Source organism: Polypterus senegalus, chromosome 1, assembly GCF_016835505.1.
Source record: "Polypterus senegalus isolate Bchr_013 chromosome 1, ASM1683550v1, whole genome shotgun sequence".
NCBI lineage: Eukaryota > Metazoa > Chordata > Cladistia > Polypteriformes > Polypteridae > Polypterus > Polypterus senegalus.
Genome location: NC_053154.1, coordinates 237,397,508 through 237,416,679, shown reverse-complemented (window position 1 = coordinate 237,416,679; position 19,172 = coordinate 237,397,508). Strand labels below are relative to the sequence as shown.

Here is a 19,172-nt window from a genome sequence, read left to right as displayed (position 1 = left end):
GATGCAGGATTGCACCATTCTTGAACAATGTGCCATAGTGAGATTTCTTTGGGCAGAGAGAGAGAAAACTGCTGAATTTCACTAAAGGATATTGGCTCAATAAGAAAGTGAAAAGAGCTTGTCTCAACAAAAAGTTTACGAATGGATAGAAATGTTTAAAACAGTAAGAATACCTATAACCAACAAAGCTCATTTTGGTTTACTAACAACATTGTGCATACAAGCCCATTTCAACATGGTGAATGCCTTCATCAGAGATGACATGCTTGAACATTTGGATATCAGATATGGATCTGGCCATGCCATAGTGTGCGATGACTTGGGGTACAGAAAAGTTTGTGCAAGATGAGTACTCAAACAGCTTACTGATATACACAAGCCAACATCATTATTTATAACTGTTAAAGATAACCATTTAAAAATGTGAACAGGCTTCATTTAGAACTGATGAGTCTTTATAATGGATGTAAAATTTATACAAGGTTTGGGGTTGACATGCAAAATTCCAAGCAGCAGTAAATCAGTGTGTATAGGTTATATGTAAAATGAAAGATCTCTAACTATGATGCTCCCTTCACCATACATCACTGGCATGAAGTTTTCACATAACATGGTACCCTCTTTTATGACATACTAGCTGCTGTGTATTCCCTTTCACAGTAGCAAAGTGGAGTGGTAAAGTGGCCTTTGGCAAACTTCTGGAATAAAGCAATTTTTATATTGGAAAGCTGAGGCTTCCTCCTTGGTGTCCTGCCATGGACACTATGCATGTTCAATGTTTTGCGTATGGTACACTCTCGACTCAAACAGAGATGTTAACAAGTTCCAAGCCTTTTACATGTTACTCCCGAGTTCATTTTTTTACATCATTGAGCATTCTGCATTGTGTCTTTTGAGTGATCTTGGTTGGTCACCCTCTTGTACTGAAAGTCACCACAGTACTAAATCATGTCCATTAATACACAATTTGAAGGAGTGATGAATACCTAATCTTTAAAATTATTTTGTAACCCTTTCCAGCTTTATGCAAATCAACCATTTTTGATCGTACATCACCTGAGATCCTTTATACTTGTCCCATTTCACATCAACAGATGGTTCTTGTGAACAGCAAAAATAAACAACAGGTGCAAGTCTTTATATATACAAAAAAATACAAAAATCAGTCAAATTAGCTTCTAGACCACACTTCCAATCTTGTTTGACTAGTTGGACTCCGGGCTTGCTAACTCCTGAATCCATTTAGCTCTCGTTGAGGTCCTCAGCCTAGCAATTCACATACTTTTTCCAACCTCTACAGGGCTCAACATTAATAGTTTCCAGGTTGCCACTGGCCACCATTTCAAGACACCTGAAAAAAACTTTTTGGTCACTGGTTGTCAAGAATCTCAACCACTTTAGTGATGCTCCAGTATTTGTTCATTATATGTAATTGGCAGACAGATATAATCTGCCAATTGCCAGCAGTTTTTAAGATAAAAATAAAATGTAAGCTGTGCACATGTGTACTGCACTTCCTGGCTTTGAGTTATGCAGACAAAGCAAGTTAAAAAAAACAACAACATAACAACTGGCAGTTGTGCATGTGTGTGTGAGGCAAAAAGGGCTTAATTATTCCACAGAACTTGCAGCCACTACAATGTCTGTTGTGTTGATGTTAAAAAGTATGTGAAGCCAAAAGAAGCACCATGTTAGTCCATGCTGGCACTATAAATTCGATAACACGTTTAAGATTAAGCCGCATGGCAAAACACACACACTTTCATTTCAAATTAGTAAAAATGTAACAACATTTCATGCCACAAAATTTTACGATTCAAAAATACGACGATATGCATCGTGGATATATAGATGTTAATCACAATGACATGGAATTGGTTTCTCTAATCTCTAATAAAAAGTTAGGGGTTCTCTCTTTTTCTTAAAAGTTTTTTAACAATAGAGGGCGCAGTCAGCATCATACATGCAATAACCTGGCCTTAGTCTTGAGTGTGTGTGTGACTATGTGCAGAGTAACCTAAATAAAGATGGAGTCAGACGAAGTAGAAATTGAGGATGCCCCATTGTCTTAAGTCTGCTGTCTGGCTAAAACAAAAACCATTTGCAAGCACTGCATTTTGACATACGTTACAGCAAACACTACAAACATAATGATCTATATACAATGCCATCACTGTGACAAATACAAATCATCACCTGCAAAATAGCAATTACATAAGGGCCAAGCATCTCTGGCAAAATTATTTACACCACTTCCACAGTTGAGTGCGAAAACCAAAGAAATAACAAGGTGTATTGGAGTTAATATTGTGAAGGACAGGAGACCGTTTTCAGTCACTGAGAATGAGGTGTTTCAACTGTTCATGAACACGCTGGAGCTGAAGTACAGCATTCCCTCATGCTTGCATTTTAGTGGCACTATATTGCTGGCCCTGAACAAATAGGCTAAAAGGAGTGTGAAGGGATCCCTGAAAGATCCACAGAGCATCACAATAACTACAGGCAGATGGACCTCAACAACAAACCAAATATATCACACAATCACATCCCATGCCACCACCAGCAACAGGGAAATGGTGAGTTTTGTGCTTCAAACTTGGCCTCTTCTTGAAACTCACTCTGGATGCAACATTTCTCAGGTGCTGAAATCGAAATGAGAGCTTGAAAGAGCTAATCAAAACATCACTGTTACAAATAATGCACATAAAATGGATGTAGCAGTCAGAGAGGCTGGGCTTTGCCTTCATCAGGTGCATAATCTGAATATGGCTATCCAGGCAGGCTTTGGTATACCACGTGTTAGTCATCTGCTTGGTTGAGTGAAATGGGTCATTGCTTTTTTTCCCACCTCAGCCCCATTCATGCCAAAACAAAAACAAAAAAAAAAAAAAAATACTGGGCTCTTTATCACATACACCGATAGTCGACATTACAACGTACAGTGGAACCTCGGTTTGCGAGCATAATTCGTTCCAGAAACGTGCTCGCAGTCCAAAGCACTTGTATATCAAAGTTAATTTCCTCATAAGAAATAATGGAAACTCAGATGATTCGTTCCACAACAATACAAAATATAAAGTAAAAATACATAAAACAAATTAACCTGCACTTCACCTTTAAAAAGAATCATGGCTGGTGCGAGTGAATTTCTAAACTCTTGTTGGATTCCACCCAACGGGACGACACGCGGAACAGCGTCTCAAAGCAATCGCAGTCTCCCAGTGGTGTAGCAGAGAGACACACACACTCACACGCGAGAACCACTATCAGCTCAGTTATGATCACATGACGCTCAGCAGACAGAGAGTATCCATACTACTCGTATTGCAAGACGTCGCTCGTTTATCAAGTCAAAATTTATTAAAAAATTTTAGCTCATCTTGCAAAACACTCGTAAACCAAGTTACTCGCAAACCAAGGTTCCACTGTAATAGAATTGTACACTCTAAATGCTCAATTGTTATTCTGAGCAGCAAGCCGAAGCCCTCATAAACACAGATAAGGCAAAATGCTCATGAAATCAACAAGCTGGATAGCCCTAATATTAGTGACACAGAAGACATCGTAAAACTGCTTAAACCCATCAAGTCAGCCACCACAGTGCTATGCAATTAACATATCGCCACTGTGTCTCTCATTGTGCCACAAAAGTATGACTTGAGCAAAGCATGGCCCAAAATGAGAAAGATTCAACCACTGTTTCAAGCATAAAGAGTGAAGTTCTGAAAGACCTAAGAGGCAGATAGAGTGGGGGCTATGGTTTTCTTATGGAGAGCACCACGATGGGTGCGATTTTTAAACTCTGTAGCATCTGGAACCAAGATAGTCATTTTTTTTAGATTAAAAAAATTTTGTAACATCTGCTATCTGTAGACCCAGAAAACAGATGAAACAGGAGATAGGGGAGTAGAACAACAAGATGCTGAATTGAAACAACCACCTCCCAAAACTCTGGAAGATCTGCTCGAGATTATTTCACTGAATCAGTGGCAAGAAATTGGCATGTACAAAAAAAAGAGTCCCTTCCTGCACTCGTGTGCTCTCCATTGAAATGGTGGAGTGAACAATTCTCCAAAGTACCCAGTTCTTTCCCCACTGGCCAAAATATGCAGTATGTCTCAACTCCAGCAACCTCTGCTCCAAGTGAATTCTTTTTTTTGACTGCAGGAGGTATTATGAATGCTCAAAGGTCACAGTTGCTGCCTGAAAATGTGCTTGTGTTCCTTAGAAAAAAAAAAATGTGGATATCCTAGACTAAGAAAGATTATTAAGCTCTGCTCTCTGCTAAGTTTATATTCAGTACAGTTATTAGATTAATAATTTGTGCTATTTTTGCCAATACACTTATTATCCTGGAAAGAAAAAACTTTTAATATAGTTTTATTTTAAGTAGAATATTAACTCTTTCAGTGCGGATGTCAACTTGTTGAAATTCAGGGGTAGAGAACAGGAATTAGCTGTAAACTGCGACTAAACTCACTGTTCTATTTTAGTTTGACTCTCTTTGCTAGAAGGAAAGTTAGCTTCAGTGATCTGACCTTGACTCCCTGCGCATGCATGAGTAGCGAAGAGAGCTGGTGAGAGACAAAAGTGAATGGGAAAAGCAAAATTCTTTGTGGATGATGTTTTGCGTACTATCGTTGAATCAGACTTCTCAGACTCCGATTTTGATATCAGTGATCTGGAGTTGGAGATCGAAAACGAAAGTGAGGCACCAGCATCAGCTGATCATGGTGCTGAACATGTCTGTGTCGCTGATGCGCTTACAGTAACGTTCGCCCAGGAGGACCGCCACTTACGATGACACAAAATACAAACAACATTGTGTCGCATTGCGACTTCCACCACTGGCCCCACACAACTGCTGCTGCCAGAAGTCATGAACAGACACCGATATCAATTACAGCATGCACAGCAAGAGATGTTTTATGTTGATTTACTGTATGTATGAAACAATTTCAGAAAACTGAGATCTTTAAAAAAATATTCAGCACTCAAAGAGTTAAGCATAATACTAAAAGTGCATTGTGCTTTTTTTATATATTGTACAGGAGACTTTGCATTACCATATTGTTTACATAGTGGAAAAGAAAATGAATTTTTGATTCTGAAATACACAGAATTTTCTCAGAAATAAAAGCTTTTCAATCATTGGTTTTCTTCATTTAGATTTTTTTTGTCATGAATCAAACCAAATTGTGAACAAGGTGGATTGTTATATCCTTACAAACAAGTAAAAACAGCGTTCTGTTGACACATTTGTTCTCTTCTTTTGATGGTTTCTTCAAAATACTAAACTGTTAATTAAACAATATATTTTAGTAGTAATAATTACTTCTTTTTATCAGAATACAAGGATCGGTATTTTAAAAACCCAATAAAGGAACATGCAAGAAAACTGCCATTGAATATTTTAGAACAAAGGACATAAACCAGAACATAAGCAGGCATGGATAACACACACAAGCATCTGCCGTTTGATTTATGAAATCAAGATTAAAAAGTGGATTGTAGTATGGAAACATTAAGTTCAGGTAGTCCCTAAGTTACGGACATTCTGACATACGACTGTTGAATGAGGCCACAGCTGCTCCATTATCTGTCTGGGGGACGTGACGTAGGCTCCTCAGTAACTGCCGTTCCGTCATCTTCGGCCTAGGGACGCTGCAAGCGGTGGCTGGATGGAGGCTGGAGGGGGGCAGTTTCACTGCTCACGCATTGTAGTGTCTCTCGGGTGGCTCTGGTTGATGAATGGGGCGGTGGGGACTGCACCCCATTCATTTTCAGTGGGGGGCTGGGTGCGTGGCAAGCAGTGACCCGGGGCCCATAGTCACTGGAGCCACAGCTACCGCTTGTGTGCAGGACGGAGGCTTGATGGGGCAGAGGGGGGCGGTTCCCTGCCTGCCCAACACCGCACAGCTACTGCTCCTGACTGGACAGAGGCTGGATGGGGTGGAGGGGTGCGTTTCACTGGCCGCCCACCACACAGCCTTGCAGTGTCCCTCAAATGGCTGCCCTGTTTGTTCTCGGTGGGCGGCTGGTAATGCTGCAAGCAATGACCCAGTTGAGGCTGAACGGAGACCACTGAGGATGAATGGGGCGGCAGGGGGCAGCACTGTAGTGTGCCTTGGGTGGCTGCCTGTTGAATGGGGGTGGTGGTGGTGGGCGATTCACTACCCACCTTTGCCCGCACCCTGTTCGTTCTCGGTGGGCGGACGCTGCAGGCAGCATACAGTATGTAAGTGGAGCTGACTGTGTGGTGGGCAGGTGGTAAACTGCCCCTCGCTGCCCCCATTCATTCTCAATAGCAAGCCTGCTTGTACTATTACATACATAGCAGGAAGTTGTCGCTCATTAGTACATCAGACATGCTGACGTGGGGTGCCTTCCTGCTGTGATAGCGTGTACAGTGCTGTGCAGAAGACCTCATCTTAACCTTTTGTAGTCATCCTTCAACAATGTCCCTGAAACACAAATCTGATGCAAGTGCTGGTGATACAGTAAAGAATAGAAAAAACATCACCATGGAAAATAACGGAAAAATAATAAAAAGGTCAGAGAGAGATGAAACTCCATTATTCATTGGCAGAGCACTTGGTTACAGTCGGTCAACAATAGAATTTATTAAAATAATGTACCTGTTCCAACTTGCATACAAATTCAATTTAAGAACAAACCTAAAGTCCCTATCTCGTACGCAACCTGGGGACTGCCTGTACAGTTAATGAAGTGTATATTCTGTAGCATCTTATTTATCTTTTGAAAATGTCATCTTGCACTTTATACTTAAACTGCTAAATAAGAACTGTTTGAACAATATAAACTGAATTATGCAACACCAATAATAATAGGCTAGGTTGAAACAAACTTTGCGACTTGATGAATACGCATGCACAGAGCCAGAATTCTGACATAAGTAATACCACTTCAGACTGAAATGTTATAAAGCAGCTGCAAGCTGACATAAAATTGCATCACATTTTACTTACTCCAAATACAGGCTGTTAAAAATGGAAACAGTATTATCAGTTTTGGCAACCAATACTTCATACCCAATTATCAAGCCTGGGAAACACTTTTAAAGGTTACTTTTGAGCATTGCTATGTTTGAATGAAGTGCTCGATATAATCAAAAACAAAAAAAATAATTTGAGCATCATTAGTTGAAACTGACTATGTTCATTATCTAACTTAAACAGACCATATTTTAAGGCAAATTTATAAAAACAAAAGCGTTGATCTAAATTGGCCAATTTTCCCTGGAGGGGTGGGAAACTGGACTGGTGATTAGTAAATTGGCTGAACACAAACAATCTTTTCAGCCACTGCTTTTCTAGGCTTTATGGTAATTTAGTTGCAGCGCTCCTTTACGTGAAGTATTACAGTAATTGAGCCAGGCCTTTATTTTCCCGAACCTCCTTTTGGGTAAACAAAGCAAGTCAGGGCTTGGTTTATAAGAGAGACATAGACAGTTTGAATATTAGCCTTTACGTTAAAGAAAGTGGAGTAATAAATTGAGAAAAAGGAATAGGAAAAGTCATCCTGTGCAGTAAAATGACTGGCAAGAAAAGCTATTTTAACGAATTCAGACCTTTATTAATTTAATAATTTATTTTAATTAAAATGGATACTAAAACTAATCAATTAATTAAAACAGATTTGGACTGCAAGCTTGTTTTAAGTACTTCAACTTTTCAGTTCGAAAAAGAAAAGAAAGATGAATTTGAGACTGAATTTTACATTGCTGGCTAGTTAACAATAGTCTTCTTAGCTTAACAGCAAAACGTCTTTTACTTATAAGCCTGTTAACCATGCTAGTCTCTTGGGTCTTTTTGATAAACAACTTATGAACATTTGATACATTTGCGTCTTTTTTAAAGATTTGTATTGTGTTTATTAATTGTTGCTGTGTGTCATACAGTATTAAGTTTTGTTAAAAAACAAGTACTACACTGTAAAAACGGTAATCCACATTCATAATTACAACTCAAAAATTACGAATGTCTAGAAGCGGATACACTGAAGAAAAAAAAAAAAAACACTTGTATAAATACAGTAAATATATACTTCAAAAGTAAAAACTTGTACTGCAATTAATGATTAAAAATGATTAAAACCCATACGTACAGGTATATTAATATTAAAGCAGTGTTTATATATAGTTTTTCATTACAGAAAAAAAACAATTACAGCTTGTAATTATGAGAAGCATTTTATTTTCTTTTAATTTATAGAATTTTGTGGTGTTAATAAAAAATGAACAGTTAACACCTAGGGTCTGTAGTTTAATTATAAAAATACACTTTAATTTAGGAAATAAGTCTTCTATGTAGGGAGGGGATTGGAATTGGCCAATCGAGTAACATGAAAAAGATGTCTGGTATTGGCTGTAAAAAAACATAGCGCATCCCTAATAAGCGTGGTTATTTCTAAAGGGTACACAGACTTTTTCTTGCCACTGTAACCGGTCGTCCACATGGTGCAACAGAAAATGGAATTCATCTTACCAGGCAATCTTCCTCCATTGATTCCAGATTAAGATCCGACAATCGTGTGACCACTGCACACATCTTTCAAAAGTAAACAGGGGTTAGCATGTGCAATCTATCTGGCACATGGCTACAATGTCCATATGCAGCACAGTTGGATGCAATGCGTGTCATAACACATTACTCCTGTAACAGTCATTAAAGTCATCTGTGATTTGTCCCACAGTAATTTTTTCTGTTGGTTTGTAGCAGATGGTATAGCTTTTGTTGACCTCTCACATAGATGGATCTTGATTACTTAACACTGTCAGCAATTTGTGTTTTCTCCCCTCATTGGATCACTGTCAATAGGTATTCGCCACGACTGACTATGAACACCACATAAGCTTTGTTGTTTCAGAAATGCTGTGACCCATTTATCTAGCCCCTTAAAGTCACTCAGGTCTTTACACATACTTATATGTACCGAATTCAACATGTCAACTATGAGTAAGTAATGTCAGCTTACCATCTTAATATATTCCTAACCTTGACATTACCCATTGTTACAAGATAATTTTAAGGTTATTAATTCATATGGGGCAGGACATCATATTTTGTCTCATATGTATGTTGTGTGTGTACACATCCTGATTTTGTTAAAAATTTATTGTAAGTGTATCTGTCTTTCTTTACACTGGTCATATGGAACTGAAACTGCTATTGCTTTGGCAAAACATGCAATCTACTTATAATGTTAAAAGCTCTTCTAAAAAGACCTCTATTGAAGACATCCCTTTGAGAAACAGCTCCCAAATCCTGAGAAGTGAATATCATTAACCTTTCATTAAACTACAGATGTTATGCTTAATTGTGTTTCTAAATGATTATAGAGCAACTAAGAGTGTTAGAAATCACATCAGAAACTACAAAGAGAATTGCTTTGTGGATCTAGATCCCTGCCCCCCTATTCTTACTGTGAAACAAAGTGAAGCATCCTTCCACCCCATAATATAGCTCCAAAATTATCAATATACAGTTGTGTTTCCAGGAGAATATATATAACTGGCTTCATTATCCAGGAACAGCATCCATTTCCTTTTTATTTCTAATGCTGTACATAAATAATCAAGAAGAATTCGATTTCAAGTTAAGAGGCTATCCAGAAATATCAGATCTTCAAGTCTAGGGGTCAAATTTGCAAGTAACACAGGGTCATAATAAATCAATGCAATTACATAATAAAAAAAAAACCAAATTGGGAGTGGTCTCCCCTAGACTTTCTCATATACTCAAATATGGGGATAGATAGTTGAGGAATAAACCACAAGACAATGATTATATTTTATATTACTAGGGGGGCTTCGCTCGCCAAACCCCGTGTTTGGTTTTCCGGATACACACTTTTAAGATTTTTTTTCTCTTTGAATTGCTGCTATTTCATTATTTTCACTTTTATTTCAGAACTTCGGTAAAAACCATATTTGGAATCTTTCGAGTCCCAACATGCTGAATCTTTTAAACGAGGTCCATGAGACATATTTTTAATGACTTTGTACCATAATTCAGGATAGGTTTCTCCGTTTGGAATTTCAGCACAGACAAAATGATGTACATCATCATCAGTTAATAATATTTTTTGCAAAGTAACCAATAAATGCATGCGAGGTAAACCCCGTTTTTGAAATTCTCTGACTTAAACTTCAAAGCCTTACAATATTAACATACTTCTGACATATCACCTGTGTCCATATATTAAATCTCTATTCGCCTTTTCGTTATTTCTCTTAGTAATAATTTCTCTTTGTTTGCGCTAATGCGATGTTTACTTTCTTTGTTTTGACACTTTCGTTTTTTTTTTCCTGCTTTTATATTCTGTATCTTGCTCTGCATGTGTTTCACGCCTACGTTTTTTCTGAGTCTTTTGAATTCCATTGTTTTCATTATCTTTAACCTGCTCTGCATGTGTTTGGCCCCCTTGTTTTTTAACTTCTTTGTGACGTTTCACTTTGTTTTCTACTCTGTCTTATTTCTGACCTCGCTTTGTCCTGCTTTTTTTCCCCAATGACACCTGGTCCGTGGTGATTATTTTCCATTTTTTCGAGTAATTTTCATTTTTTGCGCTACTGCGACCATTACTTTCTTTTTGTTCATACTTTAATTTTCCTGCTTTGATATTCTAACTTTCTCTGCATTTGTATCGCGCCAACACTTTTTTGAGCCTTTTGAATTTCACTGCTTTCATAATCTCTAACCTATTCTGCATGTGCATAGCGTCAACATTTTTGAACGTCTTTATGAAGTTCTACTTTGTCTTTTACTCTTTATCTTTTAATTCTGATTGGACCTGCTTTGTTTTCCAATTCCACTTGTTCTGGGCTGATTACCTTATTTTCTGAATTTGCACCTAGATTATTCTTTTTCTTTGTTGTACTTTTTCTCTCCTACGCTTTTGATTCTCTTTTCTCCATACTGCTCTTTCTTCCTCGCTTAGTCATCGACGAAACGTTTCATCAATAACATATTGTCCTTATACGTTTTTTATGTGCTGAGAGTCCTGGATCTGTGTGTGCTCAAAGCCTTTACACGACTGAGTGTTTTGCTGCCCGTGGTCTTATTTGATATTGGTTGTAAGTAGGGCATGTCTTGCAAGAATTACATGTTCTACGTCCCGCGAGACGGTCCTGGGTCAATCTCTTGGCACAAAGTCTCATGTTTAAGGTCCCCGCGAGACGAAAGAGATTGGCCACGGAGCGTCTCGCGTCTTTTAAGTGTCTTCCGTCTCGTCTCCCTAGTCTTTCTCTCCCAAGAACCATCAACCATAAATCAAATCAAATTAATAATATACTGAACAATTATTATAAAAGTAAAGTTGAACAAATAAGACTCTGCAGCTCCATGAATAAAGGGTAAGTACCACTACCAGTTAACAGAAATAGCCCAGAAGTATGTTTTGTACCTAATACTTGTATGCAAAAGTTGGTTGACCTAAGTGAATGCGTACTCAAGTTATCGTGTTTACACACACACACAAACAAACATAATTCCAAAATTGGTATTTTTGAACTCAGGGAGGTCTAAAACATCGAGACTTGTCAACATCTCTAAATGGAATTTTTGGAGGATTCCAATACTTTCCCTATACTTCGTATACAAGAAAGTCAGAGATCTAAAACATCAAGATTCATCAAAATCTTGACACAATCTTTGGACGATTACAATACTTTCCATATACTTCTTATATGAGAAAGTAAAAAGGTTTATTACCATTATAGAGTAACTCACCAAATGACTGGCAAAGGGGTCACACAAAATTTACTGAACACAGGGCTGTCACAATTGTATTCAAAATTTCCAACATATCTGAATTGTGCATTTTTATTTGAATAAAAACTGAACAGAAAATGTCCAATGCCTTTATAGTCTGTGTTCTAGTATGTTGTCTTAATGCAACAATACATAATTTTTCAGATCACCATCTTTTATTCAGACATCATATCCAGGAGGAGCCGATTTATATTTTTGAATGAAAACTTATTGCTTTCAATTGAATAAACAGCTATATGCTGAATAGGAAAAATCAGTATATTCCTTTTCAAATGGTGGATGTTCTGGAAAGTGATCTTCACTGTAATTCAATAGCACACTCTCTGCCAACTGGACAACTAGCTAGTATGGCTAGAGGCATAATAGCAGCAATCCTTGCGACAAACAAGAAGAATCCCCAAATTTCATTCAGAAGCTAAAATTGTAGCCCTAAGCAAACATAAAATTGTGACCCCAAGCAAGTGTTCATCATTCACACAATGCAGTTTGGGAACACATACAAACTCTCCAAACCTGATTGAGGATTACAAGCAGAGTTGCTCGAGTACATGAGACACTTATTACAATGATTCAGTTTTTCCATTTGTGAAAGATGAACAAGCAAATTTATACAAAAACTTACTAACCTGGCTTTATACAGCATCTCGCTCTGCAATCCTAAAGCGTTTAACAACTGTGTAACAGCATTGCTCAATTTTGGGATCACCAGTCCAGTAATTTATGACAAATGATGAATGTTGTGCTTTTTCAGGATGTTCCAGCAGTCCCAATATATGTGACAGCACAAATTTTACCTTTTTTTCTTTTGTTATTAACTGAAACATTATCACACAAAGGAAACAAAAGAAAATACAAAGCTAACAAAAAACTAACAGGATGTCACTTTGTGTGCAAACAGGCCAATGTTTTTCTCTATGAGAAATATAAATTGGCTTTTATCCATAACAAATTTCACAGAACAAAAGAACAAAGGTTTAAAAAAAAAAATGAAAGTGGAACATCGCATATGAATTTTGGGATAAATTATTAAAATGAAAGCTTTACTGATACTGAGAAGTAATCTTTTCTACATGTTGATTGTTTAAGTTTCCGAACTTGGTGAATATCAGTATAGTTACTACTTTTTTTTACTCTGTTCACTTCAGAGTTGTATAAAGATGATGTCTTGTGCCCAATGTTGCTCGAACAAATAAGAACCAGCACTAGACAGAACCCAGTCTATCGCAGGCCTCAACAAAACATACAGCCACAACAAATTTATATTGGGCCAGTTAAAAATAAACACATCACTACTCCTACACAGGCTTTAAAGAAAATAATCCTAAATGCATGCAAGAACAAAAAAATAACTACACATATGAAATGAACGCAAATGTAGGCCTATATAGCTTAATAGACTTCAAAAATGTTAACAAGATTTAAAAAGATTAAACAAGAAATATTTAATAATGCCAGCCATATTGCTTCCCTAAACAAGGTAAAGACTATGCAAAGCACTGACCCAGTGATCAAAACACTACCTAGCAAATCAAACTAATAAACATTAGTTGTGTTCAAAGATGCACACTAGACACTGAACCAAAACCATAACAAAACTTTATGAAATAAAATATATTAAAATTGCACACTGAAAAAAAAATACACTCTCTCTCTCTGTTCATTACGCTGTATGGTATGGATGGAAAGCAGAAAAATTTATTTTTTCCCCCTCAAACACCAGGAAAACTTTCTTAAAGGGTCACGTTTAGATAAACAATGATATGCCACCCAAGTCAAGACAGGAACGAGAGTACTCCAGACAAGATTAGAAAATTAAATTTAGAGGAACTAAAAGGAAACTGCACAAAAAACAGTAGCACATGAGGTATGCATTCCACTTAAGTTTGTCTCAATCTGATACATTAAAAAAGAGCTTTGAATCCAGTATAAACATTCTACAGGCAAAATCTTATGACAATCTACTGTTTGTGAGTAGCTTCAAAAACAAGTTTAAACAAAATACAACTAAAAAGAATGAAGGTAAAAAGACAGCCAATATCTACTAATCAAAAGTTTTGTATTATGGAAAAACAGCAAAGGATAAGAGGAGGAAGATACTTGTGAGATGAAGGGAAGGGCATTCTGCAAAGAATTACTGCCCATTCAAACTTGATCTGTAAATTTACATTAATTTTTGACAGGAATACATGAAGACTGGAAATCAGAGAAGAGTTAAAATGCTGTAAAGAGAAAGTCTATCCAATGCAAAACTAAAGATTCCATGAGTAAAAAGTGCCTTTTTTGCAGCAGCATGCAAGACAAAAGTAAGCTGCAATATAGTAGTGGTTCTGTTCAAATTGTACTGCACTTCTCATTGTGATTTTCCTTTAAGTATCACTGCAACGAAATAAAGACCAATTACAACATGATCAGGTATTGCCGAAGACTATACTATCACATTATCTTTCCCATAAGTTTCATTAACTCCAGTACTGAACAGGTTTGCATTTGTAATAAAAGGACTAATGGGAACAAACAACTCATTTTGTTTACTAGCAAACTCACATTTCAGTCTTACTGATATCTTTAGCATTTAAAATGAAACTAATAAACATTTTTCATCTCATTGTGAATATATATATATATATATATATACTGTATATATATATATATATATATATTACATACATACACATACACACACACATAAACACCTTCATCTTTTCAAGTGACATAGAAAACAACTTTTTCTGTCAGGCATATTTATCATTCAAGGTAAAAGTAGTGATTATGAGCTTCTCACAGAAACTAGCATAATCATAAAACTGATAAAGTATTTGCTTTAAAGCCAGTACATACAGACCTATGATGTGGCTATAGGTAGAACATTTTATTCTGCTTAGTTCTGAATGCACAACAATATAAAACAAAATAAACTGATAAGTACCACTGGTAACTAACAACACAACAGATTTAAAACATGCTCAAAAAGCAAGTAAAGACAAAGTGCTGTTCATACAGCAGAAATGTAAAATGAAATATTACAGTTTAGCCAGCTTATTATAAAGTATTGTCTCACTACATTATACAATATAGTGAATCATTGCATCTCCGAGTTTACTACTGATTTAAAGCAGCAGAGTAAAATCTCTGCATATGACTTCTAATTTCATAGGATGATCAACAATCAGGTTTTTGAATTTCTGATAAATGATGCATTGATCCATAACTTTTTGGCTCACATCTGCCTGAGTAAATTTAAACATCTACAGCTACACCCAAAATCCTTAATTGCACATACACCCAATAAATGTGTAATAACACTGTGTAAAAACACACACTAGGCTGAAATATTCAAATATTATAAAGTAAAACACTAGCTGATTATCTGGTCCCAATGTTCATGAAAATGTATTTACAAGCATACAACGAGAGTGTAGCAACTTTTCTAATAATCTACCGTAAAGTAACTTTTCTAATCTACCATAATCAAACATGGACAATCACTTCTGGCAAAATGCACTGATGCAGTTGTGTTCTTAGTTCCCTAAACGTTTAAGAATATGAATTTATTACTTGGGCTTTCTAAGAGAAAGAGCTTACTTAGCAAGATTAAGAAAAAAAGCAGGAAGTCAGACTATTACAGGGCTCACAGTCACACAGGCTAATTTACAGTAGTCAAAACAGAATATATGCATGCCTTTAGCCTACACCAAAATTCACAACAGGAGTCCACCCAAACAAGAGTACCAAGGACATGCAAAAAAGACTGGTTACAGAGCCTCAAGCACATTTCTTTACCCAGACAGCCCCAGTGGCCGTATTTTCCCCATGGTAGGATTATATACAACCATCTTGTAATAATGGAGGAAAAAAGACAATAAGCATTAAACATTATAGGCTGGGTAGGCCAATATTTGCTATCCCATATGCAAATACAGTATGGTCTTTAATAACAGGGAGAGCGCCACACTGAGGCACGTTTTTGAAAAGTGATATTCCCAGTCCAGACATGAAGCTGAAACTTGATTATATGCTGCAGACAGACACACCCACTGAAGCACAGACACTCAGCTTCCATGGATTTCTAAGGAGTTTCACGTACTACAACAAAGTTTTCATTGGTCAGCAGCCTTCATACACAATTTTTACTCACTTCCAAAAGAAAGGTATCAATAGTTGAGTTGATACTAAAAGTACCCGACTGATCATTACTGGAAGTTATTCTTTGAAACCCCTTTCTTTTTTTGTGTGAAACCCTAATAAATTAGTGGATACGTATTGATTAAATGAGGCAGCTGTAGAAACTGATCAAGTAAGGTTACAATCTGACCACAAAGTTAAGAACATCTGGCTTAAAAGGTCCAAACAAAATGATTGTATTGTTGCTGTTACAGCTGGAGTTCTATATGAGATCAAAGTTGAGGTTAATTTATTTATATGGCAAGTAGATGAGACAACAGACATTTCATAGACTGTACAGTTGTCACTCATAACGAGTTGCATGCATACTGGTTGCTTAATTTAGGAGTGTTTTATATTTTTATTAATCGGGAGGATAGGACAAGATTATACAAGTACTTCTTCATATTAAATAGAAAGGTTTAGATGTAGATTTGGCTTGGTGTTATAGATGTTTTCTTTTCATTAAATGGCAGCTATATAGAGGGCTTGGACATGGAGGGTTTAGTTATTTGCTAAAGTGCACAGTAACAGAAGAATCGTCTTGGCATAATATGGCATAAATATTCTACAATAATGCACTTCTGAAATATTGTGAAGTCCAGGGTCAAGTGTGGTAGAATCATACAATGATGGAATTTCAGAACATTGTAGTCATTCTCCCTTCAAGTTAAAAATCATGCAGTATAAAATGAAATTGTTTATACATGGTATTTATGTTATTCTGAGATGCTATGATGTGAACTCTCACCATTTATGTACATTTGGTACTTCATCTAAATACATGGAATTCTTTTAATTCTTTTTCATCTTAAGTTATATTACATGTGCATCAAGTATATGCATAATAGAGGGTGTTTTGTCTTTTTTAATGATTACAGCAGATTATCCATTATGGACAATAATTTTTGCTAAGATGGTGGCTATTGTAATGCCCTTGATGTTGCATCCAAATGTTCAGTAAAACTAAAAACACAGCAATACAAGTGGGCAGTGACTTGTGCCCAGAAATAAAATTTAACAAATCCTGTAGTGGTTTGTTGTCTGGTGGGTGTGGCAACGCACTGTATCAGTACAGGCTCCCAACCTCTGCATTGGCAATTGTCTCCTCTCACTGCCCACCAAAAGGTCTGTGCACGTCACTTAAGAGAATGTAAATTCTCACCAATTAAACAAATCAAGACCCAAGCAGACACCAATACATCCAGGATGTGAATTGATTTTAAAGAATAAATTTGTGAGGCAGCAACACCAAGCATAAGAGGTACCATGGCAATTCATTGCAAGTTTTAATAAAATGATCAAGTATTATCTTATCAAGTGCAACAAACAACCTCCTGTTATCACCATTATGCCCCCACCCCGTATCTACCTGGGTGTAAGTACGGACTTCACAAGAACAGAATGGCCATGAATCATTAAAATGATTTATAAATTCTTCTAGACAAATTAAAAAAAATAAATATTACCATACCAATGCCAGATTTATTTTAAATACATGAAGAGCACTTCCATGTATTCACTTACTCATTAGTTCATTCATTCTCGGACTCAGTTAATTATAATTAGTGTTTGAGAGCCTACATCAGCAACACTGGGGTAAATCAGGATCGAACGTCCACTGGAAGGCTCATTCAGTACCTTTGTGTTTTTCCTTATTTTTCCCTTTTTCTTACTGAACTACAATTATCGACTCTGCCTACAGAAACCACTTGTACATGTTCAAGCAAGTTAAAGGAGTAACGATGAAACATACTAATGATATTTCACAATAACAGTTTCATAAAATGTGGATAATCTACCAAACAGTGTCGTCATTGTTCAGCGACCACGTGATTCAAACTTAGGTGGGGTTATACATGGAAGACCTTTCAAAATAATTTATGACTTGAATATGATGATGCTTCTGTACTACTTTAACTCGACTACAGCAAGTGACAATTCCATCCAAAAACGTTGTCGTTTTACAATAAGGCACAAAATGCTTAAAAATCGCATTCCTGTAGATGGCAGAAAAAACGATAATGCACTCCTGTCGAGCAACCCGGCAGGGAAAATGGACGGAACCTCAGTGAAGAACAACATTCTTCATATGTCACGCCTTAAAACGAAAGAGCATCATATATGCATTTTACTGCAAAGAAATGCTCGTAGATGCAGACGCGCACGCACACACCCTTCAAAGTAATGTCAGTCGAGCAAAAGCAGCTCTTAACCAGTTTCCGCTTTCATGTATCAATATTTAATACTCTTCATGCTGTACAACCCGGACGCAGAACATAAACGTCACTACAATCTGAAGAAACGTGCCCCCTTGCTTGGGAAAATAAAATGGCAAAAAGCGCGCACACACACACAGTCCGATCGAAGGCCATTCATTTTTGGGCTGCACCACGTTTACAAATAATGTTCATTTATAGCTCCTTTCCGGTAGTTTATTTCCAGATATCGCCCCCAAGCCCCCCACAGTACACTGTTAACAAGACGCCTACCAAATCGTTTTATATCGCGCGCGTGCTCTTAAGACACACACAGTAAACTTACCTTCCGCCACATCTTCGTCTATGGCACCTTTTACTTGAGAGAAACACCATTGGAAATCGTTCCCTCCTCCGACTCCTAAAACAAGCATACAATATTAACGTTATAAATAACATTTACATTGTAGGATTTTTTTAAACTTGTTCATATGTTTCGCATTACAACAGCCCGCTCTCGCCTGTAATTACGACGCCGCTAGGCCCTGCTTGCACTCCCGGCACCAGAGGCCTGCATTTCCCGCTCCGGGTTTAAAGTTAATTGCTTACCTGCCATGGCTTCCTTCGGGAGCGGTTTGGCTTCGCTGGGGCGGGGAGGGGAATCCGGTGCACTATAGTTTGGTGTTTACTTAAAACTCACGAAACGGGTTAAAGCTGCAGGTGACAGGGATTAAAGCGCCGGGAATCAGAGCCGCCGGAGCCCTCCGTGATTTTTTTTTTCCAAAATGGCGCACATCGCCCGTCGACATGATATAATGACGTCATTTAATAGACGCTTTTTTTAAAGGTTGCTTTCAATGAATCATCTTCATTTTTCCCTCATCTGGAGGAGGAAAGCGATCTGATATTAAAGTAGCAAGAGAAGAGCAAACAAAAAGCTAGTAGTTTTACAATGATGAGAGGTAAACGTAATAATTGCATTTTGTGAAGTTGTAAATTCCAATCTCTTCTGCTTCAG

At 37.1% G+C, this 19,172-nt stretch overlaps 1 protein-coding gene across 1 annotated transcript in view; it reads right to left on the bottom strand.

The window, feature by feature from the left end:
- ppp2r2d (protein phosphatase 2, regulatory subunit B, delta) overlaps positions 1-18,953 on the bottom strand; it is a 55,661-nt gene extending 36,708 nt beyond the window's left edge. Inside the window, exons 1-2 of the mRNA XM_039770285.1 lie at positions 18,764-18,953; positions 18,501-18,575 (exon numbers count right to left, since the gene is read on the bottom strand). Of these exons, the coding sequence (XP_039626219.1) occupies positions 18,501-18,575; positions 18,764-18,770 (82 nt within the window). The 5' untranslated portion in view covers positions 18,771-18,953. The remainder of the gene's footprint in view (positions 1-18,500; positions 18,576-18,763) is intronic.
- Between the last annotated feature and the right edge of the window lie 219 nt (positions 18,954-19,172).